The sequence below is a fragment of the Atheta coriaria genome, unplaced genomic scaffold, assembly GCF_025399875.1.
Source record: "Atheta coriaria isolate IRGN ID8LTWV9N9 unplaced genomic scaffold, Caltech_Dcor_3.1 hic_scaffold_9_pilon, whole genome shotgun sequence".
In the NCBI taxonomy this organism is placed as follows: Eukaryota; Metazoa; Arthropoda; class Insecta; order Coleoptera; family Staphylinidae; genus Dalotia; species Dalotia coriaria.
Window position 1 is genome coordinate 11,049,574 of NW_027045451.1, and position 21,698 is coordinate 11,071,271.

General features: G+C 38.3%; 3 protein-coding genes across 5 annotated transcripts; all 3 read right to left on the reverse strand.

Moving 5' to 3' along the window:
- Positions 1–7,309: 7,309 nt before the first annotated feature.
- LOC135798405 (transcriptional regulator ATRX homolog) lies at positions 7,310–13,160 on the reverse strand. 3 transcript variants are annotated; one of them, XM_065311251.1, is made up of 11 exons: positions 12,999–13,160; positions 12,467–12,628; positions 11,130–11,388; positions 10,721–11,064; positions 9,011–10,648; positions 8,738–8,956; positions 8,507–8,678; positions 8,328–8,449; positions 7,896–8,265; positions 7,686–7,837; positions 7,310–7,620 (listed from the first exon to the last, which is right to left on the reverse strand). In XM_065311251.1, exons 2-11 carry the CDS (start codon positions 12,622–12,624, stop codon positions 7,503–7,505), a joined length of 3,552 nt encoding a protein of 1,183 aa, XP_065167323.1. In that variant the 5' UTR covers positions 12,625–12,628; positions 12,999–13,160; the 3' UTR covers positions 7,310–7,502. The 3 variants fall into 3 exon arrangements, with proteins under 3 accessions (XP_065167323.1, XP_065167322.1, XP_065167321.1); XM_065311250.1 differs by having other exon boundaries at positions 11,678–12,628; XM_065311249.1 differs by having other exon boundaries at positions 11,549–12,628.
- Positions 13,161–13,431: 271 nt separating this feature from the next.
- Vha44 (V-type proton ATPase subunit Vha44) lies at positions 13,432–17,137 on the reverse strand. The gene is made up of 8 exons (XM_065311160.1): positions 16,986–17,137; positions 16,341–16,475; positions 16,035–16,188; positions 15,020–15,206; positions 14,865–14,963; positions 14,544–14,799; positions 14,241–14,474; positions 13,432–14,177 (listed from the first exon to the last, which is right to left on the reverse strand). The coding sequence occupies exons 2-8, from the start codon at positions 16,467–16,469 to the stop codon at positions 14,082–14,084; spliced, it is 1,155 nt and encodes a 384-aa protein (XP_065167232.1). The 5' UTR covers positions 16,470–16,475; positions 16,986–17,137; the 3' UTR covers positions 13,432–14,081.
- A 131-nt stretch (positions 17,138–17,268) lies between these two features.
- Positions 17,269–21,674, reverse strand: LOC135798330 (structural maintenance of chromosomes protein 6). The gene is made up of 10 exons (XM_065311144.1): positions 21,459–21,674; positions 21,039–21,234; positions 20,824–20,982; positions 20,251–20,746; positions 19,984–20,187; positions 19,728–19,921; positions 19,328–19,662; positions 17,896–19,059; positions 17,495–17,820; positions 17,269–17,437 (listed from the first exon to the last, which is right to left on the reverse strand). Exons 1-10 carry the CDS (start codon positions 21,549–21,551, stop codon positions 17,407–17,409), a joined length of 3,198 nt encoding a protein of 1,065 aa, XP_065167216.1. The 5' UTR covers positions 21,552–21,674; the 3' UTR covers positions 17,269–17,406.
- Positions 21,675–21,698: the final 24 nt, after the last annotated feature.

The following is a 21,698-nucleotide window of genomic DNA, read 5'->3' on the forward strand; positions in this document are numbered from 1 at the left end:
CACTACCCACTCCATTTCCTCCAACCAATCTGGGACCAGTTTGGGATGTAAAGCGCTTGTAACCACGGCAGGCAGGTTTATGGGGGAACCACAGATCGTTGTTTTTCCACGCACACGTCATGGTGGGGCGAAGCGAGATTTTGACAAGCGTTGTTGCTCGTCGCTCGCATTCCGCGCACTTTACCACGTAAATAACCCAAGCGGCCGCGTCGAACGAATTGGTTTCGTTTCGTGCGTCGATAATGCGTTCGTCGAGTGTGCCATATTGCGGCGCACACACGTGCACATTCACGGCGTCGATCTGTTGTCGACTTTTCATGCGTTCTCATGTTCACATGCCGGCCGATTGTTGTGTTGATTTTGATTAACAGGCCACTTCAGCTTCGAGCCCAAGCTGGTTATGGAGAACAGTAGCAAATTGCGGTCCTGCAGATTTCTTGATGTCTTGTTTTGTATTTATTATTATACAGATTCGAACCAGTTTAAAGTTTTCCGTGTGGATTATAATTAAATTTCTTTGTGGATTGTTTAACGGTCGATGCGGTTAAATCGTTTTCGAGGAAGACATAAAGCGAGGATTCCTTAAATATTTTCGTTTTGCTAGCGCTGCGCGCCAGTCGGACGTGTGAGCGCGGAGAGAATGAAAAATCATTCGCAGAAGCGATTGGAAACGAGTATTTCAACATTGTACAGTTGAAGACGTTGCACGCTTTTAATTTGTCTTTGTGCGAAGAGCTTAAATACAACTTCATTCATCGCACAATCAAATAGGACGCGAAATGATTGTTCGACAAATACGAAATAAAGCTCGCCGTTTTGTAACTCAGTTGGATGAGTAGAAAAAGGGCGCACGAAAAGCTCTCTCCGAAATTGAATTGGCGTCATGCTGAAAAGAGAACAATGGTGTTTTGATCGCGCCGTGCGGATATCAATTTATTAGCCTATGATTAATAAATCAAAGCGTTTGCCAAATTGACACCCGCCTGCTAACGGAGCAAAAGGGCTTGGGAACATGGGCAACGCCCAGGTTACGTCAACCCCCACCATGAATCGCCGAGCTTTGCAGCGCTTTTTCACCCGCGCCCCCACCACTATTACGCCCGGCGTCTTCGGCGAAAGCTCATCCAGCTCCCACTTCTCTCCCCCGGGAGTTTTTCGCCGCGGTGTAGGCGTGGCTGCTTCGCCAATCAGTGCAGCGGCGAGCGGCGGCGACGTGTGTGGTCCGCAGGTCTTCATTATAATCTCAGCGTTCGCCAATTTACCGATTCGAAATACAAGTCGTCGGCGACTAAGCGACGTACGTGTAAACGTTGTAAACGTTGGCGCAACGAAAGCGGCGCAATGCGATGAGGTTAAATAAATGATTTTGCAAATGCGGGGCCCCGTGAAGGCACGTCGGGACATTACCGTCGTTAGCCAAAGCTCGGGCACTCGGGGCTTATGGTAGTGAAGTTGCCGTCGGTGCCATTTTTACTCGCTCGTTATCGCCGTGCCAGATGAGCGTGGAGTATGCACAAAAATTTTCTATTTGCAATCTCATTATCTTTCACAGGGTAATATGATAAACAAGCTAAACAATCTTCAAAATTAATAATTATTTTAATTTTTCGTATTTTTGTGTTTCTAGTATTTTAATTTTTTATTTTTTTAGTAATTGTGTTAAGTGGATAAAGTGAGGTTATGTAATTTCCTGTATATAATCTTTCCGCTTACTCGAAATTTATCATGCTTGCATTACATTCAGCATACACGATGACGTACGAGTACGTGATATTGCATCTCTTCTATTAATTATCCGCATTCGCCAAGAAAGCGCGCACGAAAAGTCTGTGTCAGTGCACTGATGGAAATGCATTTTCCGTGTCCGCATACACAGCCATTACCATTTATGTAATTGCCAATAAATTAATAGCTCAATCAATCATGTCTACCATGTAAATTTTATAAATTCCATTTGCAGGGTATGATTATGATAATTGTAATTTTAATTGATAATAATTATGGTTGTTAAATTATTAATTTATCTACCCTTGTTCAAAGGCTATGAAATAAAGGAATTAATTTTGTGAAGTTTTTGTTTTTCCCAGATCCACAAAGGCGCTTTATCCTCCGGGATACAAATATTTATTGCGCCGCATTCTGATGAGACAGATCGCTAGGGAAGAGGGTGGAAAACTCGGTGCAAGCAATTCGGCGATTACACGGCACGCGGGATTATGGGCGCGCAAAGTTAATTAATCACGATGCGACGTTCTGCGTGACGCGGCGAATCTAAAGTTTTTGCACGTACGCGTTGAATTAACTTTTAACTTGTAACGACGAGTAATTAAAACTTGAATAAAAGAATACATGATTCAGCTAATTAAAACGCATCAATTCCAAGAAACTGTTTAAACAAAAATATAAAACGTGGATTAATTATTAATTTAGTGCATTTTAAGATTAGAAATTAAATTAAGTATATAAAGTGTGAAATGGTTGCAGAAAGTGAAGTGACGCGACATCTTTCGTGCGATAGTAGAATTATACATAGGTGTAACGCTTGGTTGAACTTCTCCAGAGCCGTATTATTATGAAAATGAATATAATACTTTAAATTTTCAACGATTTGCACTATTTTTCTTCGGTAAATTTTCTGTCCAGTATTTGTAATAATTATTCACTAATATGATGTAAATCGTAATTCCCTATGGAGCCAGAAAAGCGGAGAAATGTCGCAAAACTTTGGTCAATTGCTTCAGCACTTTTTAAATTTCGCGCGCAAAACTGCCTTGAGATTTTTAAAATCATGACGAAATTCGTAAAAATCTTGCGAAAATCCATCGAAACATTTCAGCCTCCTCGCATATTCTGTGATCCTAATACCAAAAGTCAATTTCTTGCTTTTTATTTCGACCCGAAAATGGCTTAAATCCTCCATGCACACAGACGAACGCACATTTCCTGTATGGCACGTGCATGTGGGCGCGTGCGATTTAAGCAATTTTTGGTTCGAAATTAAGCTAAAAATTGACTTTTGGTATTAGGATCACAGAATATGCGAGGAGGCTGTAATATTTAAACGGATGTTCGCATGAATTCAATAAATTTCCCGTGACATTTTTAACTGTTACAAGACATGTCAGTTGTATAAATTTTAAAACTCAATAGAAAACTGCCCATATCTGCCAAATGTATTGCCGTTTTCATCATCTTATAGCAAAAAGTTTCTCTTTATAATGATATATTTTCTAACCCTTTTAGGGATTAGGAAGAGCCCAAAATGCCATTAAAATCAGTATTTTATTAAAAACGATAGAAAACACCCTGTATCTCCCGAACCAAGGGACCAATTGTATTGCCGTTTTTGCCATTTTATATCAAAAGAGTTTCTTTTTAAATTGACATATATGTTAAGCTCTTTCGGGATCAGGAAGAGCCCTAAAATGCTATTAAAATTAGTATTTTATTGAAAAACGATGGAAAACACCCTGTATCTCCCGAACCAAGAGCCCAACTGTATTGCAGTTTTTGCCATTTTATAGCAAAAGAGTTTCTCTTTAAATTGACATATATATTATCCCCCTTAGGGATCAGGAAGAGCCCTAAAATGCAATTAAAACCAGTATTTTATTAAAAAGCGATGGAAAACACCCTGTATTTCCATAACCAAGGGTCGTATTGCATTGCCGTTTTACCACCTTATAGCAAAAGAGTTTCTCTTTAAAATGACATATATATTATCCCTTTTAGGGATCAGGAAGATCCCTGAAATCCCAATAAAGTCAGTATTTTATTAAAAAGCGATGGAAAACACCCTGTATTTCCCGAACCAAAGGCCCAAATGTATTGCCGTTTCTACCATTTTATAGAAAAAGGGTTTCTCTTTAAAATGACCTGAATATTAGTCCCCTTAGGGATCAGGAAGAGCCCTAAAATGCCTTTAAAATCAGTATTTTATTGAAAAACGATTGAAAACACCCTGTATCTCCATAACCAAGAGCCCAATTGTATTGCTGTTTATAGCACTTTATAGTAAATGTGTTTCTCTTTAAAATGATATATATACCCACCCTTTTAGGGATCAGGAAGAGCTTTAAAATAGTCATTAAAAGTGCTTTCTTGAGAAGCTATGGAAATTACAAACCAAGAGCCAAATTGTATCTATAATAAGTATTCACTAATATAATGTAAATTAGAAATCTCAATAAAACCAAAAATGCGGTAGAAATGCCAATAAACTTTTATCATTTACTTTAGCACTTTTTAAATTTCGCGCGCAAAACTGCCTTGAACATTTTAAAATCATGACGAAATTCGTAAAAATCGTGCGAAAATCCAACGAAACATTTAAGCCTCCTCGCATATTCTGTGATCCTAATACCAAAAGTCAATTTTTAGCTTAATTTCGAACCAAAAATTGCTTAAATCGCACGCGCCCACATGCACGTGCCATACAGGAAATGTGCGTTCGTCTGTGTGCATGGAGGATTTAAGCCATTTTCGGGTCGAAATAAAAAGCAAGAAATTGACTTTTGGTATTAGGATCACAGAATATTCGAGGAGGCTGAAATGTTTCGACGGATTTTCGCAAGATTTTACGAATTTCGTCATGATTTTAAAATTTCAAAGCAGTTTTGCGCGCAAAATTTAAAATGTGGCAAAGTAAATGATAAAAGTTTATTGGCATTTCTACCGCATTCCTGGGGTCATTGTGATTCATGATTTACATTATATTAGTAAATAATTATGATAGATACAATTTGGCCCTTGGTTTGTTAGATACAGGGTGTTTTTCATCGTTTTTCAATATAATAGTGATTTTATTCGCATTTTAGGGCCCTTCCTAATCCCAAAGGGGGTAAATATATATGCCATTTTAAAGAGAAACTCCTTTTCTATACAGTGGTAAAAACGACAATACAATTGGGCCTTTGGTTCGCGAGATACAGGGTGTTTTCCATTGTTTTTCAATAAATTACTGATTTTATTGGGATTTTAGCGCCCTTCCTGGTCCCTAAAGAGGATAATATATATGTCATTTTAAAGAGAAACTCTTTTGCTATAAAATGGCAAAAACGGCAATACAATTGGGCCCTTATATCTGGAGATACAGGGTGTTTTTAATCGTTTTTCAATAAAATACTGATTTTATTGGGATTTTAGGGCCCTTCCTGATCCCTAAGGGGGATAATATATATGTCATTTTAAAGAGAAACTCTTTTGCTATAAAATGGTAAAAACGGCAATACAATTGGGCCCTTATATCGGGAGATACAGGGTGTTTTCCATCGTTTTTCAATAAAATACTGATTTTAATGGCATTTTAGGGCCCTTTCTGATCCCAAAAGGGGGTTAATATATATGTCATTTTAAAGAGAAACTCCTTTGCTATAAAATTGTAAAAACGGCGATACAATTGGGATTTTAGTTCTGGAGATATAGGGTGTTTTTCATTGTTCCTCAAAAAAGAGGAATAGTTAATAGCATTTTAGGGCTCTTCCTGATCCCTAAAAGGGTTAGGATACATATCATTGTAAAGAGAAACTCTTTTGCTATAAAACGGTAAAAACGGCAATACAATTGGGCCTTTGGTTCGGGAAATACAGGGTGTTTTCCATCGCTTTTTAATAAAATACTGACTTTATTGGGATTTCAGGGATCTTCCTGATCCCTAAAAGGGTTAGGATACATATCATTGCAAAGAGAAACCCTTTTGCTATAAGATGGTGAAAACGGCAATACAATTGGGCATTTGGTTCGTCAGATATAGTCTGTTTTCTATTGCGTTTTAAAATTTATACCACTAACATGTCCTGTAACAGGAAATTTATTGAAATCATGCGAACATCCGTTAAAATATTTCAGCCTCCTCGCATATTCTGTGATCCTAATACCAAAAGTCAATTTTTAGCTTTATTTCGAACCAAAATTGCTTAAATCGCACGCACACACATGCACGTGCCATACAGGAAATGTGCGTTTGTGTGTGTGCACGTAGGATTTAAGCCATTTCGGGTCGAAATAAAGCAAGAAATTGACTTTTGGTATTAGGATCACAGAATATGCGAGGAGGCTGAAATGTTTCGATGGATTTTCGCAAGATTTTTACGAATTTCGTCATGATTTTAAAAATTTCAAGGCAGTTTTGCGCGCGAAATTTAAAAGTAAGCAAAGTAATTGATAAAAGTTTATTGGCATTTCTACCGCATTTTTGGGGTCATTGTAATTCATGATTTACATTATATTAGTCAATATTTATGATAGATACAATTTGGCCCTTGGTTTGTTAGAAACAGAGTGTTTTCCATCGTTTTTCAATAAAATAGTGATTTTATTCGCATTTTAGGGCCCTTCCTAATCCCTAATGGGGATAATATATATGTAATTTTAAAGAGAAACTCTTTTGCTATAAAATGGTAAAAACTGCAATACGATCGGGCCCTTATTTCGGGAGATACAGGGTGTTTTTCATTGTTTTTAAATAAAATACTGATTTTATTGGGATTTTAGGGCCCTTCCTGATCCCTAAGGGGGATAATATATATGTCATTTTAAAGAGAAACTCTTTTGCTATAAAATGGTAAAAACGGCAATACAATTGGGCTCTTGGTTCGGGAGATACAGGGTGTTTTCCATCGTTTTTCAATAAAATACTAATTTTAATACCATTTTAGGGCTCTTCCTGATCCCTAAAAGGGTTAGGATACATATCATTGTAAAGAGAAACTCTTTTGCTATAAGCTGGTGAAAATGGCAATACAATTGGACCTTTGGTTTGGCAGATAGAGTCTGTTTTCTATTGAGTTTTAAAATTTATACAACTGACATGTCTTGTAACAGTTAAAAATGTCACGGGAAATTTATTGAATTCATGCGAACATCCGTTTAAATATTACAGCCTCCTCGCATATTCTGTGATCCTAATACCAAAAGTCAATTTTTAGCTTAATTTCGAACCAAAAATTGCTTAAATCGCACGCGCCCACATGCACGTGCCATACAGGAAATGTGCGTTCGTCTGTGTGCATGGAGGATTTAAGCCATTTTCGGGTCGAAATAAAAAGCAAGAAATTGACTTTTGGTATTAGGATCACAGAATATGCGAGGAGGCTGAAATGTTTCGATGGATTTTCGCAAGATTTTTACGAATTTCGTCATGATTTTAAAAATCTCAAGGCAGTTTTGCGCGCGAAATTTAAATAATACTGGAGTACACTTACGAGGGTTGAAACGTTTATTATACTAAAGCTTTACTCGTTTACTATACAACGCTGATTCGTTTTTCACCGCGTGGATAGGAAGTAAAACGGAAATAATTAATTGAACCTTCTGCGAATTGAACTTTGTTTATTGTTTCTCTATGTTTGCACAATTGTTAACCATATACGAATAAAACAAATTATGAACTCGAACAAAAAACACATCACAAATAAATAGATGGTACATTCTGATAGTGTCTAAAAGCCAGTTTACAGTTAAATTATTTTGTAATAATTGTACGTATAAATAAAGCACTAGTCTTAGTCTTCGTCCAGATTGACCACCTCGTCAGGGTTGCTAATTCGGGGTGGCTCTGGCCGCATCGGACCTGGGATCATCTGCCTCTGAGCGATCTGTGCCATCTGATCACGTAAAATTCTAAATAATACAAAACAAATTATATCAATTTAGTTCCACAATTTTGTTAAAATATTGCAACATACCTTTCAGCATCGGCCTGACTCAAACCAGGAAACTGTTTCTGCATTTGTTGAGCCAACCACATTGCCTGCTGTTGTGATTTGTAATACTCTTGAACGCGCGCTTGTTCAGCCGCCTTTATCGTACGAATTTCAGCTAACATCTTATTGAACGGCTGTAAATAAAACACGATATAAAAACACTTTAAATTTTCGATTTTGAAGATTACTTACAGCCATTTCACCATTCGCCAGTTGCTCGCGCATTTCGTTGATAAGTTGTGGCATGACGCCATTAATCTCAAGTTGTGTGACTCCCGGATGCTCTCTTTTGATGATACTAGTAAGTGCCAGGACGACGGTGTGCATTGGAATGTTGTTGATTGTGCCAGTGGTAGTTCTGTGCATCTTCTTCTCGTTTTCGAACTCTTCCCAGGCGGCTTTTCGCTCGTCTTCGTTGAGTACCTCATCTTCCTTATTCTCCAACAAACTCTGATGTTCATGATATTTAAAGATCGTGTCGGTAAAGTTTTGAAGCAACTCTCCGAGAAGGATGTCTTTGGGTGGTGCCGGCAAGGGTCTTACTTCTGGTATAGGTTCAAATCTGAACAAACAAACCATATATGATAAATAAATAATACAAGGGAAATTGTACAAAATGCATACTTGTATAATTCTTGAAGATCATTTTGATTATAATGCCGATCAATTTGTTGTTCGTCGATAACACGTTTGGATATGGCTTGCTTGATTACTTGGCGTTCGTATACTTTCATCTCCATTGTGCCCTACACAATCACCCGAAATTATTATCAAACATTTATTGCCAAAATTACAAAACTTACCAAAGTGACAAATCTATAAATATAAGACGGCTTGGTTTGGCCAAATCGATACACCCTGTAGATACTTTGAACGTCGTGAGAAGGATTCCACGACACATCGAAGATTATTACTCTATTTGCTGCTACTAAATTAATACCTAGACCGCCAGCTCTGGTTGAAATTAAGAACAACCTAAAAATCATAATCATTTGTCAATATGCTAAACTGTACCAAAATCTTGTAAATGTTACCTAGCTCTAGTGTTGCTGGGATCATTGAAAGTTTTACACCAAGCAGCACGATTATCGCAGGATGAACTACCGTCCAAACGAAAATAATCTAAGCCCAAGGACCATGAACTAGCATATCCTTTCAGCATGGAACTATCCCCATTCTGGGCCGCTTCGTCGATTTTCCCAAGAAAATATTCAATTATATTCAGAGATAATAATGATTGCGAGAAAACCAAACTGAAAAAACAATTTATCTTAGTTAATTTGCCTATAAATTATCCTTGTACTTACATTTTATCGCCAATCAATTCACATTGATGCAAAATTTCGAAAAGTAGAGACAACTTCCCACTATGTATAATATTATCCAATTCATCAGTCTGTGTGAATTGTCGCCACCACTCATCCTTGGCCGGTTCTGCAGAATCGTCGCCATCAAGGTTCTCTGGATCAGGATCCTGATCAGCCATTGCACGCGTCCTACGCCTCGTCGCTGTGGGTGCTTTCTTCTCCTTGGACGAATCATCTGACGATCCATCTGAATCGGTGCTCTCCGCCGTGTCCGAGTCATCATCAATAAAATCTTTCAAACTGCCCTCGGAATCCTCCTCATCATCATCGAAATTCTTCTCGGCCTTGTGTTTATTTGCAATACTTTTATCCAGCATAACTCTGGGATGCGTACAAATACGTTGCAGTTCTTGAAAATCGGTGAATAAAAAGGAAGTTCGAGTTCCGGACGCGCGTTGTGCAAAGTTAAGCAAATAGTGTTGATACAAACTACGCTGTACATCTGTCAAACTGATAAAGATGACGTACTCGTGTTTTGGGGGTAAGAAGGGCGCCAATACCGCGTAGTCCCTTCTCTGCACGGTACCGTCCAGCAACTTGTGCAGTACGTGTGATCGACGTCTCATAATTGAAATGTCCGTCTGTGTGGAGTCCGTATATTGTCCGTTTGTGATCGGATTTACGAAACGATTCAAGTACTCTTTGTATGTGCCCAACAAATTTGGTTTCACAAACTGGACCATGCAATAATACTCTTTCAGATTGTTTTGTAGTGGCGTACCGGTTAAAACAATCCTCCTCAGCGTTCGGATACGATTCATGGCTTTGCTTAGAGTGGTTTTTTCATTCTTCAGTAAATGCCCTTCATCGCACACGACCAAATCAGCCCCGGGATCAACCAGCGCTTTCTGAAAGTCCAGTCGCATTTTCTTCGACATTCTCTTGCTGGTTTCATTGCTCAAGTTTCTAAACATATCATAGCCAAGAACCATCACTCCGCCATACTTATGCCAATCCATAGTAGCCGAAGCTCTACCATTATTCTGCTTCAACGCTACCAAATTGTACACTTCGAACGCATCTTCATCCGGTAGCCATTTCTTAAACTCAGCTACCCAATTCAAAACGGTTGACAACGGGCACACAACCAATATTTTCTTCACACCAGTCTTTTCTTCGTTTGTGAGTAACGTGTGCGCCAAGGTAATAACCTGAAGGGTTTTACCCAAACCCATGCAATGCGCAAGAACACAGCCAGAACCTTTGGTGTCCTTGGCGCGTTGCAATGATTCAAAACAAGCATCCCACATGAATTGAATACCTTTGCCTTGATGAGGCTTCAAATGCTTAACAAGCTCTGGATGAACCGTTAAAAGTTCCTCTTGTGTTTCGTCGTTAAAGTCCAAAACCACCTTAGATTGTTGTGATTTTTCGAGTTTCGATGGATCGAAAATATTGTTGTACTTCTCTTGGCGTTCGGCAATACGTGCTTTGCGTGCAGCTTCATCCTTCTCGGCTTGTTTAGTCGAATCCGAAAGGGAATCACGAGAAATTACCTTGCGCAGTTGTTTACGTGTGGTTTTCTCTTCCTCGTCGCTGCTGTCAGCCACTTTCTTGATTCGGGAACGTTTGGATTTTCTGTTAAAACAAAACAATATATATACAAATTAATAATTAATAATTCCTATAACAATTTAATAGAAATCATACTTGGGAGGAGCTTTCTTTTCTTCTTCTTTATCTTCCTTTTCAGAATCATCGCTCGATTCATTCGCTTTCGAAGTATTATCAGCATCAGAACCGTCAGAATCCGAAAGGACGCGCTTTGCTCGTCCACGCTTCTTTTTAGAAGTTACGGGTACTTTCTCAACATCAGATCCTGAGCTTGGATCTTCATTCCACTCATCGGATTCGTCATTCTTCTTCTTAGATTTCTTACTTTTGGAGGCAGTCTTTTTCTCTGAATCTGAATCCGAAGCTAGGATAACTTCGGGTTCCATACAAATCTCTTCAGGAACTTCTTCATTCTCACTATCACTATCATTAGTTGTATTCTAAATTTATAAAGTTTCAATTAGATTAAAAAAGAACAACAGAAGTTTTCGGTTTTAAATATTACCTGATGATTACTTGATGACGGTGCATTTTCATCATCTTGAGTGTGGTTTGAACCCTCGCAGTTTTCTTCAACCCCATTTTCACCATTTTCCTTGACATTTTCAGAAGTTTCTTCATCTTCAGACACATCGCTGTCTTCTTTCTTTTCGTTAACTTTTTGCGACCTTTTCTTTTTCCTATTACGCGTATTTTGCTGATCAGAGTCGGAAGATTCTTTCCTTGCCTCACGCTTCCTCTTCAAACCACCCATATCATCCACCCTGGAAAAGCAGACAACATTTAGGCACATTCGATACCCAAACTAGCGACGTTTAAATAATTGTTCGATAACGTGGTTATTTAAATTTCGCTTGAGTGAAATATATGTATGTTTCAATAAATATTACAATATTAGTGCACTGTCCCTAATTGTACAATCACCTTTTGCGTTCGGGTGTTCTACTTTGTTCATCTTCTCTTTTTCTGCCTTTTGCAATTAAGTTAGATAGTCTATCAGTCGAAAACCTTTGAACATTTACAACGCATTTGCTAAAGAATTTTTTGTCTTGCCTAATATGTTCATCAAACTGCATATGCTTTCTCGGATGCACGACTTTCGTGCGCGTCTTCTTCTTTTTTGTCAGCTTCGCGTTAAAGTCCTCGTCGGAGTTGGACTCCGTATCGGACGATGATTCGGAAACGGGCGGCAAGCATGGATAAGTGTGAATGGTGGGTTCGCTCTCGGCAAATTGCACGCTTTTCAGTTGGCTTGAATTCGCCGGCGAACACTTTAGAATCGATTTTCTCATTGACGATTGATCCGCATCGGTTTCATTTTCGGAAGATGTTTCGCTCAAAGAAGTGTCCCTATTACCTATACTAGCAGGCTTAGAATTCCTCACCCGAGTGCTTTTGCGTTTGGGGGAATGTTTTAAACTAGAAGCACTATCTGTTGGCTTGGTTAAAATTGATAAATCACAGTCTGCATCATTGTCTATAATTTTCGAAACTTTAGAAGAACTATTTAAACTACTAGAGCTGGGCGCCAGGTGTTGTTCTGTGTTAGCTGTATCCTTATGATTTGAATGTATTGGCGCTTCCTGCTCACTGTCTGATGAAACTATAATACAAGAGTCATCCAATTTGGGTGGCTCAGATGAATGCCTATTTGGATCCAATAAAAGTGAGAGACTTTTGACCTTGATTTTCCCTACATTGCATGCATCATCATCTCCTGGCTCTTTCTTTATGCTATCACAACTTTCAGTAACTTCCTCACTACTGGCTAAGCCTGCACTCTCAACACAATTTGATGTGTTTGGCATTTCATCATTTATATTTTTATGAACATCATCATACATGTTGTCAATTTGTTTTTTAATTGAAGACAAAATGTTCTTGGACAATTTCTCCTTTTTTGTGGAGACAAGGTTCTTCAACTTCTCAAACATCTGCTGAGCTGACTGGAGCAGCACTTCCTCGTCGCCCTCCTGCTGTGGGTCCTCATCTTCATTCATCTTGCTGGAAAAGCCAAACAATATTAATTTCAGCTGTACTTACCAACACAAAGTGTAAATTTGACCATGAAAAATAAACAAATAAAAACCTGAGATGAAGAAAAAAAAAAGAATTGTCAACAGAAAGAAAACAATCCAAATGAAGTAAAGCGCACTAAATATACACAATCACCGCATTCTACGTAGTGCAAACGGTTCTTAGGTGCGTACTTTTTGCATAAATAATGATCATTGCCGCATTCAGCGTAAGGAATTTCCCGCTTTTTTTATAGGCAAAACGGACGCATCTTAACGCAAATTAGCCAAAATAATGGTGATGCACAAGCAGAAAGAACCGCATGACAACATGCTAGAGACTAGCCAACAACAATCACCTGTTATCGGAGTTCAACGTCAATTATTATATTCACAAAACAATGTAGCCGTTTACCCCGACACCGCCATCACGATCACTCGCGTAAACCAGACGCGAAATCTGGTTGGGAACGTAACGAAACGACGCGTTACGAAGGTAGCCGTGCGGCAGATGAATGAAGCTGTCAATGATTTTCTGTGTCAGTGCTGCCAACATGACAACATAATAGTTCCTAGAAACACAAAACATTATCCTGCAGGTTATAGGGATTTTGAGCTAGTAATATTGGTCATACTGCGTGGGAATTTTTTTGAAATTAGCGCTTGAATGAATTAAGAAAACTGCTCGGGCGACTTCGGGCATAATCGGCTGCAGGATGAGGGTTGCTCCCACTGAGTGTTCCAAACTACATTTAAAGAGATTAGATTTTGTAAATATGCATTGGACCAAACTGTTTATTATCATTTATTATTGTATTTTCCTACATTCATTACTTACTTGAACATAACTAACACTAATACAAATAATAACTTATTTGCACGTTCTCGAAATTGAATTTCCTTGATATATAACAGGTCAACACCACTCTATTTAATTACAATAAGAATAACAACAATCATTAGCATCATAACTCTATAATACAAAGTGGAATAAACTCTCATGAGCATTGCAACAATGATAGATATCACTCATCTGTATGTAGTATGTACACATTGACAAAAAAGAAGAAAACTGGTGGTTGTCGGGGGTGGATACTTATATTTACAATCGATCTTAGTTATTGTAGCGTATTGTAGCCCATCACGGAATACTGCGTTATCTGCACGTTCGTTTCTTTTCAATAATATTTCTTGCAACTTTGTAGTCTGCATGTGTTTTGCTTTCGATGAATGATAAATAAAAGAAAAAAAACACCAAAAAAACATTTGCAACAACTCGCGTTCTGCTTTGTGTGTGTGGATCACTAAGTAAAAATTTGCGCATACATATTGCTATGACGAATTAAAATCGGTGAAACGCGTCGGAACTGAACTAGATAAAGATAACAAAAAAAAAACTGTAACGTGAATGGGGCGTGTGGGGTGGTTGCGTATGTGCGCGCCTAGGGTTTGGAGTCAATCATGTCCACGTTTATTTTGTAGTATACGTACGGGTAGTACTCGGATTGGCCGAAACCCAGACCAGGAATGTCAACGCTCTAAAATATCACACACGCATAACACAATCACGTTTGTTTTAGTATGTCAATATTTGTACTTACATCAATATTTCCGCCACCTTGAAGGGCACTGCTGTCCAAGTGCCCGTAGAGTTGATTCAGCACCTCTCTGAGTCGTTTCGACGTCTTCTTGTTGGGGTGAATTAAAATCGCCTGGAAGTTAACAGGTAGGCCGTATCTCAACACCGATTCCACGAAGACGCGCAGCGCCTTCACGTGAATCCAAGCGCAGAAACACTCGCTGAAGTTAACTTTCAACCATCTCACAAGTGGCCCCTAAGAAATTAAACAACAAAATGTTTTTAAAACACACATTTTCGGCAATAAATTTTCATTTGTACTCACAAACTGCTTCTTCTTGTCAGTAACCAACTTGGTAATTTCGTTTTTACCAGCAGCCAATTCCTCCTCGTTGTAAGTAAACTCACGCACGTTGAATTTCTTCTCCCTGGCGTGCAGCTTAAACTCTTCGACGACCTTCTTAAACAACGAAACGGTGAACAGACCGTACTCAGCGTCCTGAGTGACCAATTGCGATGAGCGCGGCACAATCATATCCGTAATCTTTTCGTAGTTGGCATGCCAATCGTTAAAACTCGCCCTGGAGACAAAAAATAATAACATTTCACCAATTTTAATTTATTCTTATACATTATATCAACTTACTTGGGCACAATAACCAGCAAAGTAGTCAAGTACTCCGAGTCAAGAATAAAATGTTCTTTCTTGACCAGATCAGCCAAGTTACGCGTCAGCAAGCTGCCACTAAAAACAATAATAACGATAAATAATCATAATTTATTTAATATAAACAAATTTACGTTTGCTTCTTCTCCAAATTCTGCAGACTGCCCTTGAGGTTATTGTACGCAGTGCTTTTTGTCTTCAGATCAGCATCAATCTGACCAACTTGCTTGCTGATGATATCAGCAATGTTCTTCAAGCTCTGCTTGATCGGATACTTGGCGATGTCCCACTGGAATCGCGTGATGTAGCTTGGCAAATCACCTGCAAGATTACACTCTGTTAATTCATCACCAAAACATAACAAATCGTAAAATACAACGATTAGAAATTAAGAATAGTATAGTTTGCTGGGTGAATATATAAATTTGAGAGAAACTAGTGCTTCTACAACATCAGGTGTATAGAATAAAAACACACACACATTAAAAACATTTCAGGACAATGAAGCAGATTATAATAAGCCTGGTGAGAGGTGTGGTGGCTAAACACTGGCACAACTGGTGGACAGTGCAACAGCCACTGACCTAGCCCCAGGCGAGATGCGTCGCTGCGCTTACGGTGCGCATTACGATTGCCGTTAGCATGATCAAGATCAAAATCATTGCCATTCACCAACGGTTCATCATCGTCGCCTTCATCATCATTATCAACATCATCACCTCCATTATCAACATCAACATTATTATTATCTCGATCAAGTCTTGCGCTGCCGCACTGATTGCAATCGTTGGCGGGCGAATAACTAGCCTCTGGCTTGTTGCTGCCACCGCCGCCTCCCACCAGACACTCGTCGCACGGCATCCGCAGCCACTTCTTGGCTGTTGCGTGCCGCCGGCGCGGTGGCGACTCCGCTCGATTGCGGTTTGTGTCTTCCTCCCGATGGCGTCTGAACGACAAGCCGTGCATCGTGAAGCGCCTGCGGCTCTCTGCGCGCGCAATTTGCGTTAGGTTCGCGGACAAACAAAATCAACAATCGCGCAATTAATAACAAATCAAAAATCGGCATTCACATTCGTATTTTACTGTATATTAGTAAAGTTTAGTGTATACCTACTTAGGAATGTATAGTTACTTAAAAACGACACTTACTATTGTTCGCCATCAAGTTCTCGTGTAGTTTATCGCGTTGATCTTCGAGAACTTCGCCCAGATAGGAGGCGACTTTGCGCGTGATCGACTCGACAAAGCCATCGAGCTTTCCTAGATCATCAGAAAGACCTACTAATTGATCCAATGTTCCAACCTGAAATAAAAAAATTCAATTAAATTGAAGAAATAAGTAAATTAGGCCTGAAAAACAACAAAAATATGATTTCTTTGGACATTAATGTTTAAATATTCTTTAAATATTACCAGAAAAAAATAAAAAAAAACTCAAAAACATTTAACAAATACCTTGAGGTCTGGAATCATAAACTTGTAGTTCAACGACAAGTTGTTCTGTCTGGTTGTATTGTTCATGGAATCCCATGTCTGCTGGCAGGTCTTGTCTCCAGGTGCAGAGATCAGCCAGTACTCTGTCATCTTCACCTAAAACATTAATAAAACCATCAATCTATTGTTCCAAATCACATCACACTGATCATATGACTAAAGTAATAAAATACTAACAACTTTTTTAGGAACTGTCTACTCTAAACGCAGTAAAACCACCTAAAACCCCTTTATTATTCAATATCGCGCATTATTTCGATCGCACCACAACTGAATGCCTGCAGCAGCAGGTCACAAGTGTAGTCACAAGTTCTCCAAACCAAACTAAATGCGTGTCGGTTTAATTTTAGCCGCGTTGTTCACGATAATTCTATGAATTATAATTACACGATTCGATTAATAAATATCGAACAGTCTACGCTAGTCAGCGAGGGTTGTCTACTGGCTTAGACTGAAGGGGTGCTGATGTGAAGTAGTTCAAGGTAAACACACTTATGACCCCCAAACAAATCGATAGTTTCGGGACGCGTGCACTCCATGATGGTGTTGAACACCGTGGTGCAGGCGAGTGGTACGTGTCCACCAAGGGTTGATGAATGTACTTACGGCTTAATTTCGTAGCAGGAACGTTTGAACTCGGACGAAACAACCCTCAACCACTCCCCAGACGACAGCTGATCATTACTGGCATCAAATTCACGTGATAACATCATATGACATCTAGCAGGAGGCGCCGAAGTTCGGCGCGTCATGTGATGCTAATCGTGAAGTGGGGGCACAAATGTAGCTATTGTCCGCTGACAATTTGACAAGACAAATTTCAAAATTTTCGCTGTTTGGCAACCAGCACTACACATGTTTCAGGTTGTAAAGATTCAGAACTCCGAGCTTCACTCACAAAAATAACAAAGTATATTATATTTTAGTTTAAATTGCGTAGTATAAATAACAACTTACACTCTATAATATCTCTGGAAACTGGGAACAAGTACTTATACCTATAATACAAATGTGATGTTTGTCTTTATTAGTTTTGAATTCTTTCAGGATCTTCAAGTCTGCAACAAAACAAAATTTAGCAATAATATAACAATGTATATGTTAACAATGCCTACCTATGAATGGCAACTTCTGAATCCTTAATAAATGAAATATCCTGTGGTGTCAAGAACACATACTGCACTTCTTTATTCTTCTTGGCATGATCGATCAGAATCTGAATCACCAAGTTACGATTCTGTGGATCCATATACACATCAAATTCATCCAAAATATAAAACGGAAAGTCGAGCGTCTTCCACAACGCGTACAGAAACGCAACTGTCGAGAAGGAACGCTCGCCACCGGATAAATTCGTTGTTGGTGTTATGCCTCTTGCGCCTGCGTGGGGTATAACAATAATATCTAATGTTTCATCGTCATAGTTAATCGCCATATTGCCCTGATAACAAACAAAGAATACAATTCAATACTTTGTAACACAAGAAATGTTATTATATAAATAATAATCACTTACTTGATAATTTCGACACTGTAGAAAATTCTTAAAATTAAAAATGGCGTAATCCTTCATATACTTTTTCGTCTCTAGTAATTTCCTCTTCCTGCCGGCTTTCGCGTCCTGCAGTTCCATCAATGTCAGCTCCATATCTTTCATCGTCTCGCGATGCACGTCAATACGTTCATCCAACCTCGTTAACTCAATTTCCAATGTCTCAAGATTAAAACGTGACAAATCATGTACCTGCCTCTGCAGTTTATCAATCATCTCATCGATTTCTTCAGATCTGCGGATAACTTCCGGCCGGACGCCATTTTGCGTTTCCGTTTCAACACACAACTGCTCCCAATACTTATGCAACTTGCACATCACCTCCTTTTCATTATCAATCGTACCTTTTAGCTCATCAAAGCGACGTTTTATTTTATTAAACTCATTGGTAACTCCCTGAGATTTATATCGCTGTGTGTTTATTAAGTCTTGTAAATCCTCTTTGGTTTTACGCGTTTCTCTACGCGCAGAATCAAACTGCTGCGCCTCCATCTTTAACCCTCGAACTTTCTCTTGTAATTCTTCAATTTGTAGACGTGATTCATGAACAGTTGATGATTTTTCTTTGATTATCCGTTCTAATTCACTAGATTCTTTCTTTAAATCATCAACATTACCAGGTGCTTCAATTGGTAGCGTTTGTACCTTATTAATTTTCCTCGCGATCACGTCTAAATCCTGTCGGCAATTCGCAATGTGTTGTTTAAGTCTTGGAAGACCCTCAGCAGCCGAAGTTACTTCATCTCGTGCGCTTTGAAAACTCATCTTGAGTTCATTTTTCGTGTGATTTTCTTTCGCCAGTGCCACTTCGCACTGTCTTACAGCTTCCTGAGAATCAACTTGAATAAACTTCGTATTTGTTTGCCTACCAGAATAGAATCTGTAGTTGGGGTCGGGGTGGATTGTGTCACCGGTGGGTGTAATTGCGATTCTGCAGTTGTGCGGGACAGTGTCGCGATTTTTCAGAATACTGAAACCGAACTTTTTGTCCGGTATGAGGAGGACTGTCTCGATGTTTGCTTGGTCAATGAGACAATTCATCACGACGGGATTTTGCACGGAAAGCACATCGTACAGACGAACACAATTCGGGTGATTGGCAACTAAATATTTGGATACATCATGGGGCTGAAAAGATTCAAATATTAATGTAGATAAGTTTAGTGCAGCGCCATCTGGAGGGGCTTTATGCAACTATAACTATCATAAATTTTTAATCTCTATTTTAACACCTTTAAAATTATATTTTCGCGAGAAAAACTATCCTATGTTCTTTTCTAAACCCTTACCTATCTCTAAACCAAAATTTATCAAAATTCCACAAGTAGTTTAGAAGTTAAAGTGTAATAAACATACAAATACACACATTTTCGTTTTTGGATAGCTATTCTCTTACCTTATCAACAAATTTGGAAGCAATAATCGACGGTGGCCTCCCTCCGCCTTCTTTGGGCCAAACCCTCTTAATAATCTGATTTAATCTATTCTGATCTTGCTGGGAATTGACAAGAAACGAACAGAGCAAACCAGCTTTCAGGTACGACTCCACCGCCAGCGTCCAGCGCTTATCTTTAATAGAAACCTCAGTACCAATAGGCCCAATCGGTGGTCTTGTAAAATTTTGCGCGTCTGATTCAATCGCGTGGATTAATCGAACAATATGCGGGCCATAAATCGCATACGGATTATTGGTTTCTTTCTGGAGTGTGTTCAATCTATCACAAATCACATCTAAACAAAAATAAACATAAATTTAATATTAATATTAATTTTTCTTATAAAATAAATATACATACTTATTTTATTAGTTGTAGCGTGTAATTGTTGCTTAATCGAATCCATTTTGCCTTCTTTTTCTTTACAATGCATTGACAATTTATTGTATTCATCTTCATAAGTTGTCAACAAATTAGTTTTCTCTTTCTTTTGTACGTCTAATTGCAATAAACTTTCTTCTTTCGCTTGTTTATCTTTTTCTAGTTGTGAACATCTACAAATATTTTAATTTGAAGTTAGGTAAAAGTAAATACAATAAACTATGAAATGGTGTACCTTTGATTGTAGTTGTTAATCATTTCATGGAGACCTGCTAAATCTTGTTTTCTAAATGTTAGTTGTCTTTCAATGGATGCAATCAGACTCGTTTTTTCGTTGATTTCTTTCTCAATCGCTCGAATTTTTAATGTAAGTTCTTGTACTGGTTTCTCATTTTCGTCCTGTGATAGATTCAATTCCCGTAATTTATCTTCCAATTCTCTAGAATCAAAAAAAAATTTTTTTTAAACGGTTTATGAATTATTTATGTGTGAATATATTTACCTTTTCTCCTGTTCAACTGCCTGAACACTTTGTTGCTGCTTTTCATACGTATCCTCAATGTTCTTCAGGTCGGTCATCATGTTATCAACAACTTTCTTTTGTTTTTTGTACTTTGTCTCATTTGTAATTGTCGTAGCCCACGCTTTTTCATTATTTAACTCCTCTAACTTATGCTTTAATTCCTCAGCTTCTCTAGCATCCTCGATTTTCCTTTTTAACTTTACAGTTTTTTTAATCAGCGCTGACTCTTGGTCTTTTTTTATAGTAAACTCTTTGATGGCCATGTTCTTGTTTTTGATGGCTTCTACTAACATTTGATTAAGGTGGTCTAAGCGGGTCGCACGATAAAAGAGATCAAATCGTTTTTTGTTGTCAGTTGCGTTAAGGAAGTTTCTAGCTGTGTCTTGTGATAATATGCAGACAGGATTGTCAACTTGAATGTTTAATGCTGATGTAAGATCATTTAAATCTTTGGTTTTTTTCGTAACTACTTTTCCTGCAAAAGTGGAAATTGTGTATAACTGGTTGCCTGGTTGGATAATCAAACCTCAATCAGTAAAAAATAAAACTTACCTTGTTCATTTTTTATTCGATATGAACTTCCACCCGCCAATGACATAGTCCTGCAAACAGTGATTTTGTTCCCATATTCCTCTTGTTTATAAGCATGGGGTCCTTCATTGTTCAAGACAATCTCAATGCTTGCAGAGTTGCAACCAAATTTAATAAATGCTATAAAAATTGATGTTGTAAATAAAAATACTTCAGAATATGATGATAAACTGCACCTTTAACACTTGATATATCTCCACGGTTTGTGGTTTTTGCTTTACACCCCAAACCAAGTGATAAAGCAGCTAGAATAGCACTTTTACCACTGCCATTGTTTCCAGTCAAAAAATTAACATTTCCAGCAAATTCCACCTCAAGAAATGAATGGCACATGAAATTTTTGAGTGTCATCTGAAGAATACGTCCAGCACGCTTGGAATAATAAAAATTATCACAATTCATATTCAATTAAACAATAAATATCTACAGAAATTGTGCAAAGCTAAAGACTTTTACAAATATATACAAAAATTAAATGATACAAAGGTAATGCTAGTTCAGAAAATGTATTGTGCGATAATAAACATGTTTGTTTATATTCAAACAAATGCCATCTCCGTGAATTTGTTTTTTTGTTTATATTGTTAGAGACTCACCAAATTCGAATTACATTGCGTCGCCGTCTGCGATCTTTTCGGTGACTCATCCTCCGATGAAGAAGAAGCCGCACGACGCCGCTTGCCTCTCATCTTATGCAATAACACAACTGTATATAAACAAACTACTAACTATTCTATAACATTGAACAACAATGCACTGTAAACAAGAGACACTGGCGGAGCAACGCTAACTGATTCAACATCGCGCCAGAATTAACAGAAATAACTGTCACTGTC

Excerpts from the sequence above, each read along its gene's own strand:
- LOC135798405 (XM_065311249.1), bottom strand. The coding sequence starts at position 12,624 with ATGAATGAAGATGAGGACCCACAGCAGGAGGGCGACGAGGAAGTGCTG. Across the intron at positions 8,679-8,737 it reads CCCAGCAACACTAGAGCTAG|GTTGTTCTTAATTTCAACCA; the intron begins GTAACATTTACA and ends TATGATTTTTAG. Across the intron at positions 8,450-8,506 it reads TTTATAGATTTGTCACTTTG|GGCACAATGGAGATGAAAGT; the intron begins GTAAGTTTTGTA and ends GTGATTGTGTAG.
- Vha44 (XM_065311160.1), bottom strand. The coding sequence starts at position 16,469 with ATGACAGAGTACTGGCTGATCTCTGCACCTGGAGACAAGACCTGCCAG. Across the intron at positions 15,207-16,034 it reads GAACTTGATGGCGAACAATA|GTGATTTGCCAAGCTACATC; the intron begins GTAAGTGTCGTT and ends GTAATCTTGCAG. Across the intron at positions 14,964-15,019 it reads AATTTGGAGAAGAAGCAAAC|TGGCAGCTTGCTGACGCGTA; the intron begins GTAAATTTGTTT and ends TATTGTTTTTAG.
- LOC135798330 (XM_065311144.1), bottom strand. The coding sequence starts at position 21,551 with ATGAGAGGCAAGCGGCGTCGTGCGGCTTCTTCTTCATCGGAGGATGAG. Across the intron at positions 19,060-19,327 it reads CTTCCAAATTTGTTGATAAG|CCCCATGATGTATCCAAATA; the intron begins GTAAGAGAATAG and ends GAATCTTTTCAG. Across the intron at positions 17,438-17,494 it reads TCAGAAGTTGCCATTCATAG|ACTTGAAGATCCTGAAAGAA; the intron begins GTAGGCATTGTT and ends GTTTTGTTGCAG.